General features: G+C 39.3%; 1 protein-coding gene across 3 annotated transcripts in view; it reads left to right on the top strand.

Moving 5' to 3' along the window:
* Positions 1-15,996, top strand: part of LOC129721100 (Y+L amino acid transporter 2) — a 61,081-nt gene extending 45,085 nt beyond the window's left edge. For all 3 annotated transcript variants that reach the window (XM_055673242.1, XM_055673243.1, XM_055673241.1), the window contains 6 exons: positions 8,252-8,470; positions 8,547-8,817; positions 8,890-9,010; positions 14,045-14,248; positions 14,312-14,461; positions 14,525-15,996. In XM_055673242.1, coding sequence (XP_055529217.1) covers positions 8,252-8,470; positions 8,547-8,817; positions 8,890-9,010; positions 14,045-14,248; positions 14,312-14,461; positions 14,525-14,761 — 1,202 coding nt within the window. In that variant the 3' untranslated portion in view covers positions 14,762-15,996. The remainder of the gene's footprint in view (positions 1-8,251; positions 8,471-8,546; positions 8,818-8,889; positions 9,011-14,044; positions 14,249-14,311; positions 14,462-14,524) is intronic.
* Positions 15,997-17,078: the final 1,082 nt, after the last annotated feature.

The following is a 17,078-nucleotide window of genomic DNA, read 5'->3' as shown; positions in this document are numbered from 1 at the left end:
CAATCCATTTTGAAAACCAACTATCAACAACCAATAAAAATGTTTTATGTTAAAAATGGAAGAAATCTGCATGAATTCGGCTAAAAGGTCGCCTCGTTGGAATCCAAGAAGAAATAATATTTGGTTTGGGGACAACAGCCATTCTCCTGCATGATTCGCAAGCATCGACATACTTTTCAATGTCAGAGTTAATCCCAAACCAAAATACTGCTCGACGAGCCAATTTTTTCATTTTTATTACCCCAGAATGGTTAGCATGCAATAATTTTAAAATCCCGCCCTGCATGGATTTTGGTATTATTACCCTGTCTTGGAAAATTAGGCAACCGCAAATTATTTCTAAATCAATGCGATTTGCAAAAATATTTGCGAAGCGTTTATCCAACCTGTCCGGCCAACCATTCTGCACATACTGTACTATTTGTAATAAAAAATCGTCTTTACCCGTCACATTTGCAACCTGGGAAAAATCTACAGGAAATTCCTGACTGAAATTGATGCTTTTTATGACTTCTCTGTCGAACTGTACTGGGACAGTCTGATTTAAAGGAAAACGGGAACAGAAATCTGCATTCCCCATTTTCTCAGAAGGTCTATATTTAATATCAAAGTCATAAATCGACATCTCTGAAATATATCTTTGTAATCTAGTTACAAAGATAGCGTTTTTCCCAGCCTTCCCGAAAATTCCTACCAACGGTTTGTGGTCCGTAAAAACAACATACAACCATACAAACATTGACCATACAAAAATTTGTGAAATTTCTTCACCGTGGAGACTAATGCTAATGCCTCTAAATGTAGTATCGGGTACTTCATTTGAGCATTGTTCAAAGAAAAGGAAGTAAAAGAAATTGGCTTTTCGATGCCGTTAACCTCATGTGCTATTACACTCCCCAGTCCATAACCAGAAGCGTCCGAAACAACAATTAATGGTTTCTTAGGATCGTAGGACTCCAGAATATTTGCGTTTAGTAGATCATTTTTACATTTTATGAAAGCTTCGTCAACATTCTTATCCCACTCATACTTCACGTCCTTTTTCAATAGCCTATATAGACAGCTAATCTTCGAAGACAGGTGAGGAATAAATTTACCATAGTAGTTCACGAGCCCTAAGAACGACTTCAATTCTGTTACATTCTTTGGAACTTTAGCATCCCTAATTGTAGATAGTTTGTCTGGACAAGGAAGTAACCCTTTCTGCGTAATAATATGACCCAAATAAGGTAAGGATGTAACGAAAAACTTGCACTTACTCCAATTAGCCTTTATATTTGCCTGAACTAATCTGTCTAAAACAGCCAAAACTTTAGTACGACAATCTTCTAAGCTTTTCCAGCAATTAACACATCACAAAATCAAAATCGCAATTTAATACGAATAACGGTAACAAGCATTTAATGGTCTTGAAACACACCATCACGTCAATTTTCCCTAAAATACTTAATTTTGAACCATTCACCACTACTAATTCCTTTTTAGTATTCTGCAAAGGTAAGTCAAACAGTTTTTTATATAGTTTTGAACCAATTACAGAGACGGCTGATCCACAATCTACCTCCATTTTTAAACTTTTATCATGCACAAACACTTTTAGAAAACATGGATCGCTTATACTATTGTTGGACGACAACTGCATACACATAAATTCACCTGAATCTTTATCACTATCCGAATTGTCCAGATCAGTTCTCAATCGGTTGAACAGCTCGCCAATTTTATCGTCGCCGAAACTCAAATCCGCTTTATTTTCCACAAATTTAACCGAACTTCCCTGCAGACGCTTGCGCTTAAAACACGATCGCTTTATATGGCCTTTGACGCCGCAGAAATCGCAAATCATGTCTGCATACCGACCAGTCCGCTTCCTTTCTCCACTTTTATTTCGCCATTGCTGCTTTTGAAACACACGACTTCGACTCCTACTTCTACTCTTGTTACGATTTGCATGCCTCTCAAAATAATCTCTACGCCCTCAACGACTCTGTATTGAAGAAACCAGGCCGCCATTTTTATCACCGATCATTCTGGCCCTTGACCCAGCCAGTTCCCAGTTTACAATAACCCTCTCGACCATCGCTAGGGTAGGGTTTTCTTCATTCAAAAGTTTTTCCTGTAAGGATTTATCGAAAACTCCCATGACCAATTTGTCACGAATCGCGGTCTCTCGAAATTCGCCAAAAGCGCAAAATTCCGCTTGCAGCTTTACCGCAAGCACAAAATCTTCAGCCCTCTCATTTGGTCCTTGAACCTTGTTATAAAACTTAAATCTCTGGATGAGATCAGAGTCGACCTTATCAAATCGCTCTCTTAATTTTTTGGAGATATCTGTGTAAGTTACATTTTGAAGGTCATCCGCAGAGGGGTATAAAAGTTTCAATTCTTCATAAACGGTTGGTCCACTTAGGGTAACGAAAAGTGCTTTCTGCCTAGCTAAGCCATTGCCATTGACTTTGAATAAATATTCCAGTCGCTCAGAATAATTGGTGAACGATGTGCCCACTACGTACGGTTCAATAGAACCGATAAGTACTTTATTGTATACTATGTCATTGCCTTGCGCCATCATTTAGTATCAATAGCAGAATGGACACAAAATAAAATGAGAAAAAAAAAAAATAGAATCGCTTACCAACTAATCCAATTTTCCACCACCACCGCCACGAAATCAAAGACAGTGTGTAGAAAGTCTGCTGATGCTTCAGCAGATTTCGTGTTCGCAACAAAATCCTGCGTTATCACCCTCAAGTAACGGTGAAATTCACGATTCACTGCGCTGAATCAACTGCTCGACCACGTTACTAACACCACTGCTCGAAAATTGCTGAGAGTAAATCAGCGCCGTACCACTGAGAACTCGATCAACGGCAGCAAAAGACATAAAGCAAAAAAAATCACTGAAATTCGCGCTGGGGAATATAAGAACAAAAGGAAAAATTAGCTATTATCGAACAAGGAAATACACTGACTTCATCTATTGTTCTCCACTCTTTAATTTAACACAATCATTTAATCTATTGATAATAAAACAAAGCAAAATGAAGGAACAATAGGAACAAAGACACCAAGTTTAACAAAAGAAATACTAGCTGTACATTAAAACATGCAGAATGCGCTGAATGTCGCAACCGTAGTTTGCTAACTACTTACGCTGACACTTTTGAAGTTTTCCCGTTTCACCGGTCGCAAAACGCGTAAAATTTCCTCCGGATTTCAATCTCCAAAACTGCTCCTTGTTTTTTTTTATTAAAATCACTAACGCTTTTGTACCGGCCGCAAACCGCAAACTTTTCCCACCGGATTTATGCGAAAAAAATCTTTCCTACAGCCAAACAAATAGCCGCGAAATTCCTATGCACTTATCACTTATATCATTTTATACTGTTTTCAACTATTTAAAAAAATATTCTTTTACTTTTATCCTCGTCGCCATTAAAAGGTAACTCAATTGGTCCGAAAAAAAGAAAACGTTTCTTTTGAAGTAAAATACTTCTCTCAGGAAGTTCGGCTACATAGGGATGTGAAATGAAAATCTAAAACCGAAAAAAGTGAAAAATATGTCCAATTTCAAATGCTAACAAATCGGTTAGTATTCGATGGATTTCCTTCGTTCTTGCAGCAATAGATTGGAAAATCTTCTAAGATTCTTCCCAAAATAAGATAATTGTAATTTTATTATTCACACTATTGTACTATTGAAAATAGTCAAGCCTTGTCAAAACGAAAAATTCGACCTCTGATTGGTCGTTATATGCTTGCTTCCCAAGCACGGTCGACAGGATCATATACCTTGCAATTGAAAACATGCTATTTGGCCTATATAAGAGCCTGTTTCAGCCGGAGCCGCTCATAATAGTTCTAGACAGCGACAACAGCAGTCGTCCTTCCTTAGCAGCAGCACTAGACCTGTGGTTGGTCACCACGTCTCAGGAGCAGCGCGGTTTTTCTCAGCGTGTGTCGCCAGACAGCCATTATTCCCCCCGTGTTGGGGCAGCATGAAGATTGCCATCAGGAAAACCAATTTTGGGAATCAAAATGCCTTTTTGAGGGCAAATAAACAAGTCATTGGAAGTTAATAATTTTTGTCAACGCAAGCAAGTATTCTGTGTTGCATCCTAGCAATTTAAATTTGTCGCACCCGTCTTATTTACTGAATGTGAAATAGCTTCCACAGTGCATGTTGTCCGTGTATCTTAATTCCCCCAATGTTAGGGCAGCTCAAAGGTTGTAATTAGCAACCGATTTTGAACAGCAAAATGCTTTTTTGAAGGCAAATAAAAAAATAATTGAAGGCTAATAATTTTCTGGCATCAACACAAGCAGACATTCTGTGCGGGATGCAATCAAATTCTGTTGTAGTTGTCTAATTTTCACTTTATTTAGTAAACCCCCCACTGTAGGGGCAGCGCAAAGGCTGCGATCAGCATAACCGACATTGAATAATAAACTGCCCTGTTAGTACGCATTCACAAAAGCAGTTAGTTCGACTATGCAGAGCTAATATGAAGTCGATTCAATCAATCAGCATAAACAGAATTTCGTCGTCTCCCTGCTGCCAAGTTGCAACATGATCCAACACGCAACAGCGAGCAAACGAAATCGCTTGATGTTACAAACCGCAATAAGATACGGGTTAAAACCGTTGCGTGTGTGAGAGCACCATCGGTGTTTATTCGCTGGATACACTATCTACTGTCTAATGAACGCAGTAATCTGCTTACATGCGACATGGGGACGGGAACATTTTCTTCAACCAAGCTGCGCAACACGACACAAAACATTTTATTTTGTTGCTTCAATGAGAGTGCTATCGGTCCGGCTCGACAGAATGTTCACAAGAAATCATTTTTGTGCATCCGTGCTACGAAACTGAGGAAAAACTTTAGAAACTGAAAAAAGAGGTGGAGCTTATCAAATGATCGCTCTGAACCAGAATGAAGTCACACATATTTTTCAAGTTATATCATTCCACCACGTACGTAAAATAATTCATTCCTATTTTCATCCTTATATAAGAGCCTGTTTTAGTCGAAGCCGCTCATAGTAGTTCTGAACAGCGACGACAGCAGTCCTCCCTTAGCAGCAGCGGGAGCGAGCAGTGGGTACCATCGATAGCGGATAGCGGCCACAACTGTGACATGGCTGCGAATAAGTGTAGCAGTTTCAGCGGATCTCACCATCGATAGCAGCAGGGCCAGCAGATGCAGGTACAGCGGATACCAATGGCGGCCACAACTGTGGCATGGCTATGGATAGCGTTGCAGGTGCTCAGCAGTTGGGCCAGCGTATAGCGGCCACAACTGTGGCATGGCTATGCATAGCGTAGCTGTTGCAGCGGGTATATCAGCATCGATAGTAGCAGGGTTAGCTGATGCAACGACACTCCCTTCACTGAAATGCTGTTTCAGTGTGGTAGCGGGAAGCATCAGCAGCAGGCTTGCATGAAGTGAATACATCAGCCAGCAACTTTCTCTAAGGCCTCTGTCATAGTAGACGCGAAAAGCGGCGCGAACCGATTTGCTCGGCCGTAGGTTGATGTACAGCTCTACTGATGGCTGTACATTAACCTACAGCTGAGCGAATCGGTTCGCGTCTATTATGGCAGAGGCCTAATGGGAAAGTTGTATCAGTTTGTTCAGAAGAATATTATTGTCGGTGATATTACAGAGATGCGATTGCGTAAATCCAATTTTGAATTAAACAATTGTTCTTTTGAGAACAAATAACACACTTATTTGAAGAGTTAATAGCTTTTGGTACCAACAGCAGTATAGTGACAGCCTCAGCGGTAGACGCAGATGCAGCCGGTACTTCCCTGAGGCCGATGTAAAGGTAAATGGGAGCAGCACGGCGAAACAGTTCGGGTTATGCTTAGACGCGCGTCATTTTTCGTTGTTGATATTCCCCACATGAAACGACGCGCTTTCGTATGATAGCGGTGGTATTAGCGGTAGATGCATTTGCCAACACTTCCTCCAGTAAAGCCGTGTCTAGTTTTCAATGTGAAAACACCTTTCTCATTGTGTTCACCGTGCGCCTTAGTCCTCACTATCAAGGTAACACAGAGATGTAAGATAAACACTACATCCTATGATAAGTTGAACAATTGTCCTTATAAGGACAACAAATGAATTAATGAAGATTTAATTTAGAATTAGAATACTTCTCTCAGGAAGTTCGGCTACATAGGGATGTAAAATGAAAATCTAAAACTGAAAAAAGTGAGAAAAATTTCAAATGCTAATAAATCGGTTAGTTTTCGATGGATTTCCTTCGTTTTTGCAGCAATCGATTAGAAAATCTTCTAAGATTCCTACTAAATGCATGAAATTGCAATTTTATCATTCGAACTATTGTACTATTGAAAACTCTTAAGCCTTGTCGAAACACAAAATTCGACCTCTGATTGGTCGTTATACCGCGCTTTCCTAAGCACGGTCGGCAGAGTTGTGGACCTAGTAAATTGGGAATGCATCATTTGGCCTATATAAGAGCTTCATCAGATAATAAACAAACATTTCATCGGATATTAAATTGAACAACTGAAATTTGAAGAACACAAATGATTATTTGAAGAGTTAATATTTTCTCGTTTTGCGCTATAATTCAAAGTTAATTATCTTCATCTACATGCATACTCTGACTATTATTACGTGTTTGCGTCGCTTAGTGTTTGGCTACGGTCATGCAGAACGCAAATAACGGCGCGATGCGATTCGGCAAGACGAAATCTGTTGAAATGTATAGCTCTACTTCGCCTTAAAAAGAGCTGTACATTTCACCACGGTAAGGCGAATCGCATCGCGCCGGCATTCGCGTTCTGCATAACCGTAGCCTTTGTTCCGTTCCCGTTTAATGATGTCGTATTAAATGTGCATATTACAATTCGGCAGCACTTCAACTTCTCATTTGCACAAAATTTAAAAATATCCAATGAACTTCATTCAAAATATCAGACAAAAAGAAATTACAATACTGCCAATGAACGGTCAACATTTATTTACTAGAAAAAATGACTGACACGCAAGCAGCCAGGTTATCTTTCTTGTAAAAGTACTCTACTTCAACCTTGCGGTCGTGGCTTTGCATACAACCCTCTTGTGATTTTTAATAAAAAGGACAACAGTACAGATTAGGCTTCAAATACAAACTGATCGAGCTGCCCATCAGCTCTCTTTATTTATTCGAATATCGATTATTAAAAATCGATATTAATTGGTATCTTTTTTTTTCCTCATCTATAATTGTTATCTTGTATAAACATATCTAGATGATCTAATTTTGGGTATTTACATTTGCTAGGTCATAACAAGGAGTTATAACAACTACAAGCCTTCTTTTAGGCAGCCCTATGAAACGAAAGTAAAAGTAAGCTCAAACCCAATCACTGGCTTCCACCTCTCTGATATGCCAACCCACATCAGCACTAAGCCTTCGGTTGCTAAGCTACGTGTGCTAGGCAATGGGCAAAATAATCGTTCCAATCAGTTGATTAGTATTCAGGCAATACTCTTAGCATCATCGAGACTCATTTCATCCAGAACTAAACCACAATCCTTTTGCAGGTCAGACATCGTGCTAATTTTTCGTTCTAGGAGATTAACAACACCCATCAACACATTTAAGTGTTTTAATTACTAATGTTTCTCAAAATTCATTTGACGTAAAACGCACGCCCTCGATTCGTTGAAGCACAAGCAGGGTTCTTAAATAAGGGAATTAATATTCAAATTTGTGTAGGCTGCCCAGAACCTGGCAGGCAAATCGAATGTGCAAACTAGTCATGAGTCTCCCAGTGTTGTTAACATTTTTGCACCGGTGATCACTAAAATATTTTTCATGAATACCGGCACGAACGAGTCACGTAACCACTCGAACTCTGTATACTTTTTTTTACACTAATAATCACCGGGATCGTGACTAGTTTTCGTGACAAATTGCTTGAAATAAGCTTAAACTTTTTCCAAAAGTGTAACGCATAGCGAAATCACGGTATCTGATTTTTTGTAATTTCAACGGCATTAACAACTGCTGCGAGTTCAATTCACTATTAGAAAAAATTGCATAACCACGATTTCAAATGATCATTACAAATTTATTAGAGTCGTGAGCTCAAGCATCAGTTTTTTTTTTCAGAAATAATTTAAACAATAATCGAAAAAAGTCTTACGCAAATCGAAAAAGGCCACACCAAACTTTTAGCATAAAATGATACACTTACTAACACTGACTCCCCTCTCCTTCACAGGCACCATGATCCCCAAGTCCGGGGGTGATTACGCGTACATTGGCGAAGCGTTCGGACCTCTGCCAGCCTTTCTGTACCTGTGGGTTGCACTGCTGATTTTGGTTCCCGCAGGCAACGCCATCACTGCAATTACCTTTGCCCAGTATTTACTGCAACCGCTGTGGCCAACCTGTGAACCGCCGTACGAATCGGTACGACTGCTGGCCGCTCTCATAACCTGTAAGGAGCAGATGCACCAAAAGATTGTCTGATTCATTAAAATGTTAAATTTATTCATATTTCATCGTGAGAACAGGTCTGCTAACCGCGATCAACTGCTACAACGTGAAATGGGTGGCTCGCGTGACGGAGACCTTTACCGGTATGAAGGTGCTAGCGCTGCTGGTGATCGCGGCCGCCGGTGCGTGGTACCTGTGCAGTGGAAATACGGAGCTGTTGGAAAATCCATTTGAAAACTCCAAGGTGCAGCCGGGTTTCATTGCGCTAGCATTTTACAATGGGTTGTTTTCCTATTCCGGTTGGAATTATTTGAATTTCGTCACCGAAGAGCTGAAAGATCCCTACCGGTATGTGATTGATTGGAATAATTTACTGTTTTAGCGCGAAGCAGTACTCTAGCTTGGTGATTTTATTTTTAGGAATCTTCCTCGAGCGATATGCATCAGTATGCCAACAGTGACAATCATTTATGTGATCACGAATATCGCGTACTTCGCCGTGCTGGCGCCCGATGTTATGCTGTCCTCGCAGGCTGTCGCGGTAAGTGAAGTGCTTTTATGTTATACGCACGCATACGTGATTGTAACGTTTGCATTATTGTGACTTTAGAATAGATCAATATAACGTTGAAGAGATAGGATACCATTTTGCAATTCAGTTTTCGTTCATTCAAATCACGCAACACTTAACAAACTATCATTTTGCTGTAGCTGTTTCGAAATTGTCTCCCCACCGAACAACACACTTCTTTACCAGTTGTTTTTTTTCTCCATCAATTTCATTGTAGCCACATTTTCAACATATGTTTTTTTACTCGATTGCTTTCGTTGCTTTTTTTTGTTCAACAATAAACGTTTGCGAAATTCACCCACCACATTATTCTTCTAGATATATTGCAATTCGGAAACATATACACTTTAAAAACAAAACCAACCAGAAAAATAATTTACTTACCTAAATGAATTTTGTAATGTTCTTATGCGGCATCCATAAATTACGTAACGGCCGTAGGGGGGAGGGATGGTATCGTTGAGCGTTACGATTTGTTACACAGGGAAGGGGGAGTTGAGTTTAGCGCTACGTAACAAAAAATCTCTGAAGAGACTCTCCAAAAACGAGCATTTTTGTCAAGCAAATCCTTCTACAGTGTTACGTAATTTTTATGGGAAGGGAGGTGTTTGCGTTACGTTTCGTTGCCTATGGGGGGGGGGGTGGCTTGGTGTTCCAAAAATTGGGTTTTTCGCGTTACGTAATTTATGAATGTCGCCTTGCCTGTGTGTTGGCTTGTACTTGGTTAACCATTACAATACAATATCGCACGCTAGCCTGGGGGTCTAATGCGCTCTCGATCAACTAGATTAGTTGAGAGAATTAGTTATCGATACCGTCTGCCGGGGTGAGATTAAGCCACGGGGGTGAGATTGAGCCAAAACGGGAAATGTTTATATGTTAAATTACTTGAGATTTCCAAAACCTAATACCTCAAATTCAATACTTTATGAAACATGACATATTTATTCACAACTTAAAATGGAATATAGATAATATCAGTGAACTGTTTCGCTTAAAGAATGTTTCAAAATACAGGGTGAAAAACATGCGCTAATAACGTTATCCAAAAATATCCCAGGAAAACAAACCCGATCAAGAAATCACATCAACTTACTGCTCAGTTGGTACGTTAGGATGTCGTGTCCAATGTGTTGAGAAAATATAATGCATTGAACCTGTGCCGGCTCAGAAAATAATGTTTCTCCAAACTGTACACTTTTCGAGCCCTTTTGGGGTGAGATTGCGCCAAGCTATATTGAACGGCACAGTGTGCGGAATTCACATTCACGACAAAATTATATCAGTATACACCAAAACATATGCATTGTTTACATAAGGTATGTTGTTTTCCCCACAGCATAAGGTATGTTGTCTAGCTATGGTATTCTTTGGAAAAATGACTAAAAGCTTAAGAAGCTTACTGTTCTCAATTGTTAGATTTAAATTTTCAATGATTGATATTACTTATGGAATGTAACACAATTTTATACTCCAATTCTATATAAACTGATGACTTTTAAAGCGAAGAAGGAGGGTTGTGGGTACGTTTCCAGAGGTTTTAAGATCTCCAATGGAATATACAGTTGGCAATGACACATAATAATTGAAACGAAAAGTCTTCTCAAACTTCATGTCCTAACGTTTTCCCTTTTTAGGCTACCTGGAGACGCCACTATGTGTATAGAGGCTGTTTATAAGCCACGTTCTCATAACTAATTACTCTATGTATCAATTTGATCCAGCCATACATTTTTCTATAATTCATATGAGATATAGTTTCTGATCAACCCCCTAAAGCCCCTTAATAGTCCACGTTGTTTATGGTTGTCCCTATACTTACTGTTTTATCATGTTAGTCATGTCGATTATTCGTAGATATACTACTTTTCATTTAACAGGTATTAAATTCAACTTTTTGTTTTTGGCACAATCTCACCCTATAGAAGGGGTGAGATTGAGCCAAAGTTCATGTATTTTTAGCAAAATTATAGTTTATTGTAACTTAACCATATTTGTTGTAGTTGTTAACAAAACATTCTAGAATGCATTGGTGTATTTTGGATCGAATTCTTTGCTTAAATGTGTGCGTTACAAGCTTGAGAACAAAAAAGCATAATTTTTTGGCACAATCTCACCCCGGCTGACGGTATTTCTTAAAAGCCAGTTTTCACAATTATAGAATACACATTCTATTGTTTTATTCAAAAAAAAAACTTGGTGAATAATTACTCTGGTCAGATTTCACCCCAGAACTCAAACCAGAAAAACATAAAAGATTGCAGTCTTTCAAGTATTCCTATGAATTCAGGTGCCTGCAGCCAGCAGCCAGTATGTGCGTTAAAATAAATTCTTGGTTGACATAAGTTGCAGTACAGTTTCCAAAGTCTTTATGAACCAACTGAAAATAACAACTAATCAATCTTTCAAAGTATTCCGACCATAGACACAAAAATCACTCAGAATTCTTCTAAAATAACTTATCATTTTCGAAAATATTTGAAACTCTCAGGATATCAATAAACATTCATTAGCTATGTGTTGGCAAAGTTGGTTTATTCAATTTCCTCTCCAAGGCTAAATGCCCGCACCTTGGACTCAACGCTACCTATCGAATCATGTGCATCCTTATCTTACTCTGTTTTTAAATCCTGATAGTTATTAAAGAACCTTCCTATTTTCCGTTGCATAACCTTCATAATCACCCGAAATTTTTCTATTGAGCGAAGTTCTGGCGAGTTTGGCGGATCCGCCTTCTTCGGAACGAAAGCAACATTTTGTTATTATCACTTACCACACTAAGTACTTCTTGGCAAATTTGTCAACCTTCTTCTGCCGGAACTTCTTCAGAATATCTAGGCGGAGCTTTTCGACGAAAAACTCTAGGCCGTGAATCTACTTGGCGCCCGTTTTAATGTACGTCTCGTCGTCCGTTACGATTCTTTTCGTCTGCACCAACCCCTCACGGTAAAGCGTCCTGGCCCGGCATCTGGCCACCGTATTCTGTTTATCGATTCGGTAAGGCCCCTTTCCTCCCTTATCTTCAAGACGTGAAGTCCAACCCGCTTCATTGGCTGCTAGGCGAACCAGACGGAGGTATTATCCTTTTGCCCACTTCCTGGCTCGGAAGGTTCGGATTCTATTCGAAACAATTTATCGCCTTCCTTGCCTTCACGGGGCCGATCACATTCGCTTTTCTTCCGCTGCCAGCTAGCCGCTGGGTTGTCTGGCTGCCCTTGAACAATCCATCTCGATAACCACTTGAAGGATTGTGACGGAATTTATCATATGTTATCATTGCCCTCTAAACTAGTTTTACCCAAAAACATTCACCCGTACAATCGTTTTTTTTTTTTTTTCAAAAAATGGCTTTCTGGAAGAGTCTTCTAGCTCAAATATTTCCAAAGTCTCAGAGAATCAATTTTCTTGATTTTTTTTTAAATAACACTAGATTTCAATGTTTTATGCATTTTTAATACATTTAGAATAAAAAAATCGATTTCGACAATTCAACTCTGTGCTGTTTTTTCATCGGTGAAAAAACTTTACCCGCTTTGAGGCACCATTTCTCGAAGTCCGATTGAGCTGAAATTTGTGGACTTTTATCGAGAAGACTAAACTTTTGAACCCTATTGATAAACAAAATTCGAAAAGTCGATTTCCTTTGGCATCCTATTGTGCAATCGATTCAGCGATTTTTCACCTTATTTCGATCAAAGTTAGCTCTATCAAAATTTACCGCTTTTTTGCTTTTTTTTTGCAGCGGTCATAAGAATATTTCTACTTCTTTTTCCTTTTTCTGAAATTTTCACTATATTTTAAAATCTGAATTGTCCGGAAACACACCCGAAACACGACTAGTACCATGATAAATTTGCACAGAATAAAATAACCTACTTGGATTGACATAACCTTACAGAGCTGAATTCAGTTGACAGTTAACGCATGCCGTGCTGTCAGAAATAGCAGATATGATATGTTTGACAGAAATGCTAAAAGTTTATCTTTTGCGGAATACGTTCAATCGGTGTCGCACCAGTAAATGAGAACCACATTTTTTAGAATTTTTTATGGAGTAGTAGTAGTAGTTGTCTGTATTTCTAAGTAACCGGAACAACCTGGATGCCTTGAGGGAACCCATAGTGAGACATTCTTATTTTTGCATCAAAATATAGCTTGCGGCACCTCTACCTTTAGGATTTTACATCAGCAATTCTCGTAAAGGTATATTTCTGAATTCAGGCTGTCAATGCAGCATTCCCGGAATAACCTGGATGCTCAAAGGAACCGGTACTGTGAATATTTCCATTTTTGCATCAAATATAGCGTGCGACACCTCTATCTTAAGCATTTCCATCAGGAATGTTCCTAAAGATATATTTTAGAATACATACTTTACTGCCGCTACGGGTATCTCCGGGGCATCCAGGTTGTTCCGGTGGTGGCCAATGCAGCCTATGTTCAAAAAAAAAAATATCCCTAGGAACATTTCTGATGAGAAATGCTAAAGATAGAGATGTCACATGGTTTATTTTGATGCAAAAGTGCAAATGGATATCCAGGTTGCTCTAACAGGAGGCTTTTTAAACCACAAGTAAAGTATATTCACAGACTAACAGACATAACACGTCGAACGAATTTTCAATAAAATCATCGTTTGGATGATTCCAGTACTTTACGTTAGTAACACTAGCACCATCTGCTGTCGTGTTCGCGCTGCGTCATGTATTTCAACATCAGTGCCAGCGTTACTGCATGTGTCAAATGGGGAACTACAAAATATGTATGAGATTGCCCCAGACGACGTTTCGCGCGATGACTGTTATTCGATTGAAAATTTGAAATGAACGTTTTTTGTGGGGGTGGAGCTAGGTTCCAGTGTTACGTCTGTTAGTCTGTGGTATATTGTTTATCGACTAAAAGCTAATTGTACACATTCATCACTTCATTTACCCCAATTTGCAAAAGCTAACATCTACGAAATTGGATTATTTAAAAACGTTTTTTTTTGTTCGCAATTCACAGGTCACATTCGCCGATAAAATGCTCGGTTTCATGGCTTGGGTGATGCCGCTATTCGTTGCATGCTCAACCTTCGGCTCGCTGAACGGAGCCATTTTCGCCTCCTCCCGGTTGTTCTTCGTTGGAGCCCGCAACGGTCACCTGCCGGCAGCAATTTCCCTAATCAACGTAAACTGTTTGACCCCCATTCCGTCGTTAATATTTATGGTAAGTATTTCTAGGAAGCTTGAAGTAAAGTTCGACTACTTTTTATTTTTCCTTCATCCGCAGTGCCTTCTAACACTACTGTTGTTATTCATTCGGGATGTCTTTACGATCATCAACTACGTCAGCTACGTGGAGATCCTGTTTATTTTCATTTCCGTTTCGGGTCTACTTCGGTTACGCCAGAAACAACCGGATGCTAAACGACCGATTAGGGTAACCGTATTCTATATGGCAATATTCCTAGAAATCTAATCAAGCTTTATCTCTCATCAATAGGTATGCCTGGTTATTCCAATAATCTTCCTGCTAACGGCGGGCTTCCTGGTGGTGTTCTCCGTGTTCGAGTCACCTGCCGAGGTAGCAATAGGCACGATCATCATCGTACTTGGCATTCCAGTATACTACATAACAATCCACAAGCCCTGGAAATGGCTGACAGCGAAATCCCAGGCAATCAACACGTTCTGCTCGAAATTGTTCGTCTGCATGCCTAACAGCGATAAACTGGATTGATAGTTGTCTGCAAGCAATGTTTGTAAATAGAGATCTTTTCACAGTAATTGTACAATCAACGAGTAAATTTCCGTAGATAGGTTTATAGCAAACTTGGCTTACCACAATCAATTTTGAGATGCCTTGAAAAGGTTAGCTTTTCTATGTCTTACATATCGTAGGTATAGAATGTAGGGAATAATTAGCTTAACTTTTCACTGTTCGAACAGACACTGTTGATCGATTTCAGTTTTAGGATTAGGTCAAATGTTCGTTCTGCTTACTCAAGCAACACGTTGAAAGCTCAAACACAATAATTTAATTTAAGCAAGGCTGTTCAGTATGTGCATTGTCGTATTAAAATAAGGTAGGAAAGTCGCAACCCGTGGCGCATCTCTGACCAACAAACGCATATAATGTAAGACTTACCTAGGAAAAATCTCTTATCGATTGGTTACGCCAATCGATTGTATTAGTAATGGTAGACTTATTGCTCCAGATTAAGCTTTGAAGGTTCCCCAATATATTTTACGAACACAATTGGATGAGTTTCTATATCGCAATTACTATTTCACTTGTATTCTCATCTGTAAATATAATAGGCAAAAGGACAGGAATCAATATTTTTTATATCCATTTATTATGATAGTAAAATACATATATTACTTACAGAAACCTTACAGAGTTATTTTGATTTGAGTTTAGTATCTGATCCTTTTTTAAGGTTTAAAATTCTTTGTGTTGTATGTATTGCACGTTTGTTGAGCTGCTAAATTTAATTTTCACTGACGCTTCCAAGTAGAATACACACCTTTTTTACAATATTTAGCGCCATATTTGCTTACTCTCGCTGATACGAAATGCTGGCCCATTGATTTATCACTCGCTAGACGTAATTTACTAAATTTAAATTCACTTTTGATATATTTCGAAACTTTTGTGCTTAGAACTGTGCTGAGAGCGTGACCTAGCGAACAAAGAAGAAATGGATAATACTAAGAGAATTTGTCAGTATCCATAGGCGCCAACTTTATGGAATTATTGGGGAGGCAAGAAAGTTTCGAAAATATTTGATTTTTCAAATTCTATAGAACTTCTGAAAATATGTAGCTGAAGGAATTTGTTTTCGAAAAGTTTCATACTTGGCACCGCAGTTTTGATAGTAACTGAGAGGAGAGACGATCATGAGAGGAGAGAATATTATTTCCGTATTAAATATAAGAGATAAATCAGTTGATACTAGTTGCTCGAACAGACCTGACGTGCCTTATCAGTTGCCTAACATCCGAAACTCCACTTGTAGTTCTTTCGGTCACAACAGATCTGGCGACGAGGATAAAGTTTAGAGTTTGAATACATAGTAAGCGAAAAGTTCGCGAGTGGGAGGTTTCCTGAAATTTGTTATAGAGCCGGGATTCAGTAAAACGTGGCAGCCACATGGCGACTCCAACGGGAAGTAACGATAGCAAAGTTACAGTAATGGAGAAAAGGGTGAAAAGAAAATTCCCTGTGTATGTACCCGGGCTGAATGTGAACTCGTATTTGCAAACCGTCGATATATTTTTTGCATTAAACAAAACACCCGATGAAGAAAAGGCGCTCGAGTTCATCACGAGTGTAGGGCAAGAAACTGCAAATCGGATAGTTGGCAGTTTCAAACCATATTAAATTGTTAACAAAACTTACGATCAAATAGTGAATAAATTCAAGATATTAGAGGTGGGAAAAATGGTTCACTATAGTGAGCGGATCAGAGCGGTTCCGCTCACTAAGATGAACTAGTTCTTTTTAACAGCTCACTCGCTCTTTTCGTTCTTACATAATTTTTAGTTTTTATCAGTGTAGCTATTTATCAGACACCGCAAGCGAGAGCCATGTGCAAGCTTTACACCCGATTTGCCAAGCGCAAAGTCGCGCGCAAAACTACAATAGAACTCTCAGAAACAAGCTGCCACCAAACGTCTGCCCCGATATGCATAACCTGCATTTCCCATCACCCAGCCACCAGCCAGCCGCAAGAGCATGCAAAAAAAAAACAACATGCAACAGTCCATACACAGGTACACGGGTTGGCTAACGCCGACGCCGAGTACGCACACGAATGGATGTGGAACGAAAAGAACGAAAGAACTGATTCGCTGATCTTCTGGCAATCCGCTCGCAGGCTGATCAAAAGACTCGTCAGTTCTTTGAAAGAGCTGGTTCTTTTGTTCAGCTCGCAGGCAATCCGCTCGCGATAAGAAGATTTCGATCTTTTAAAGAACTGATTTCTGATCATCTCGGGAGCGAATTGTTTGCATAGATTCAAAAGATCAGTGAACCAGTTCTTTCGCTCTTT

The sequence above is a fragment of the Wyeomyia smithii genome, chromosome 2 (assembly GCF_029784165.1).
Source record: "Wyeomyia smithii strain HCP4-BCI-WySm-NY-G18 chromosome 2, ASM2978416v1, whole genome shotgun sequence".
In the NCBI taxonomy this organism is placed as follows: Eukaryota; Metazoa; Arthropoda; class Insecta; order Diptera; family Culicidae; genus Wyeomyia; species Wyeomyia smithii.
Note: the sequence above shows the minus strand (reverse complement) of the source record. Positions and strands in the feature narration are given on the sequence as shown.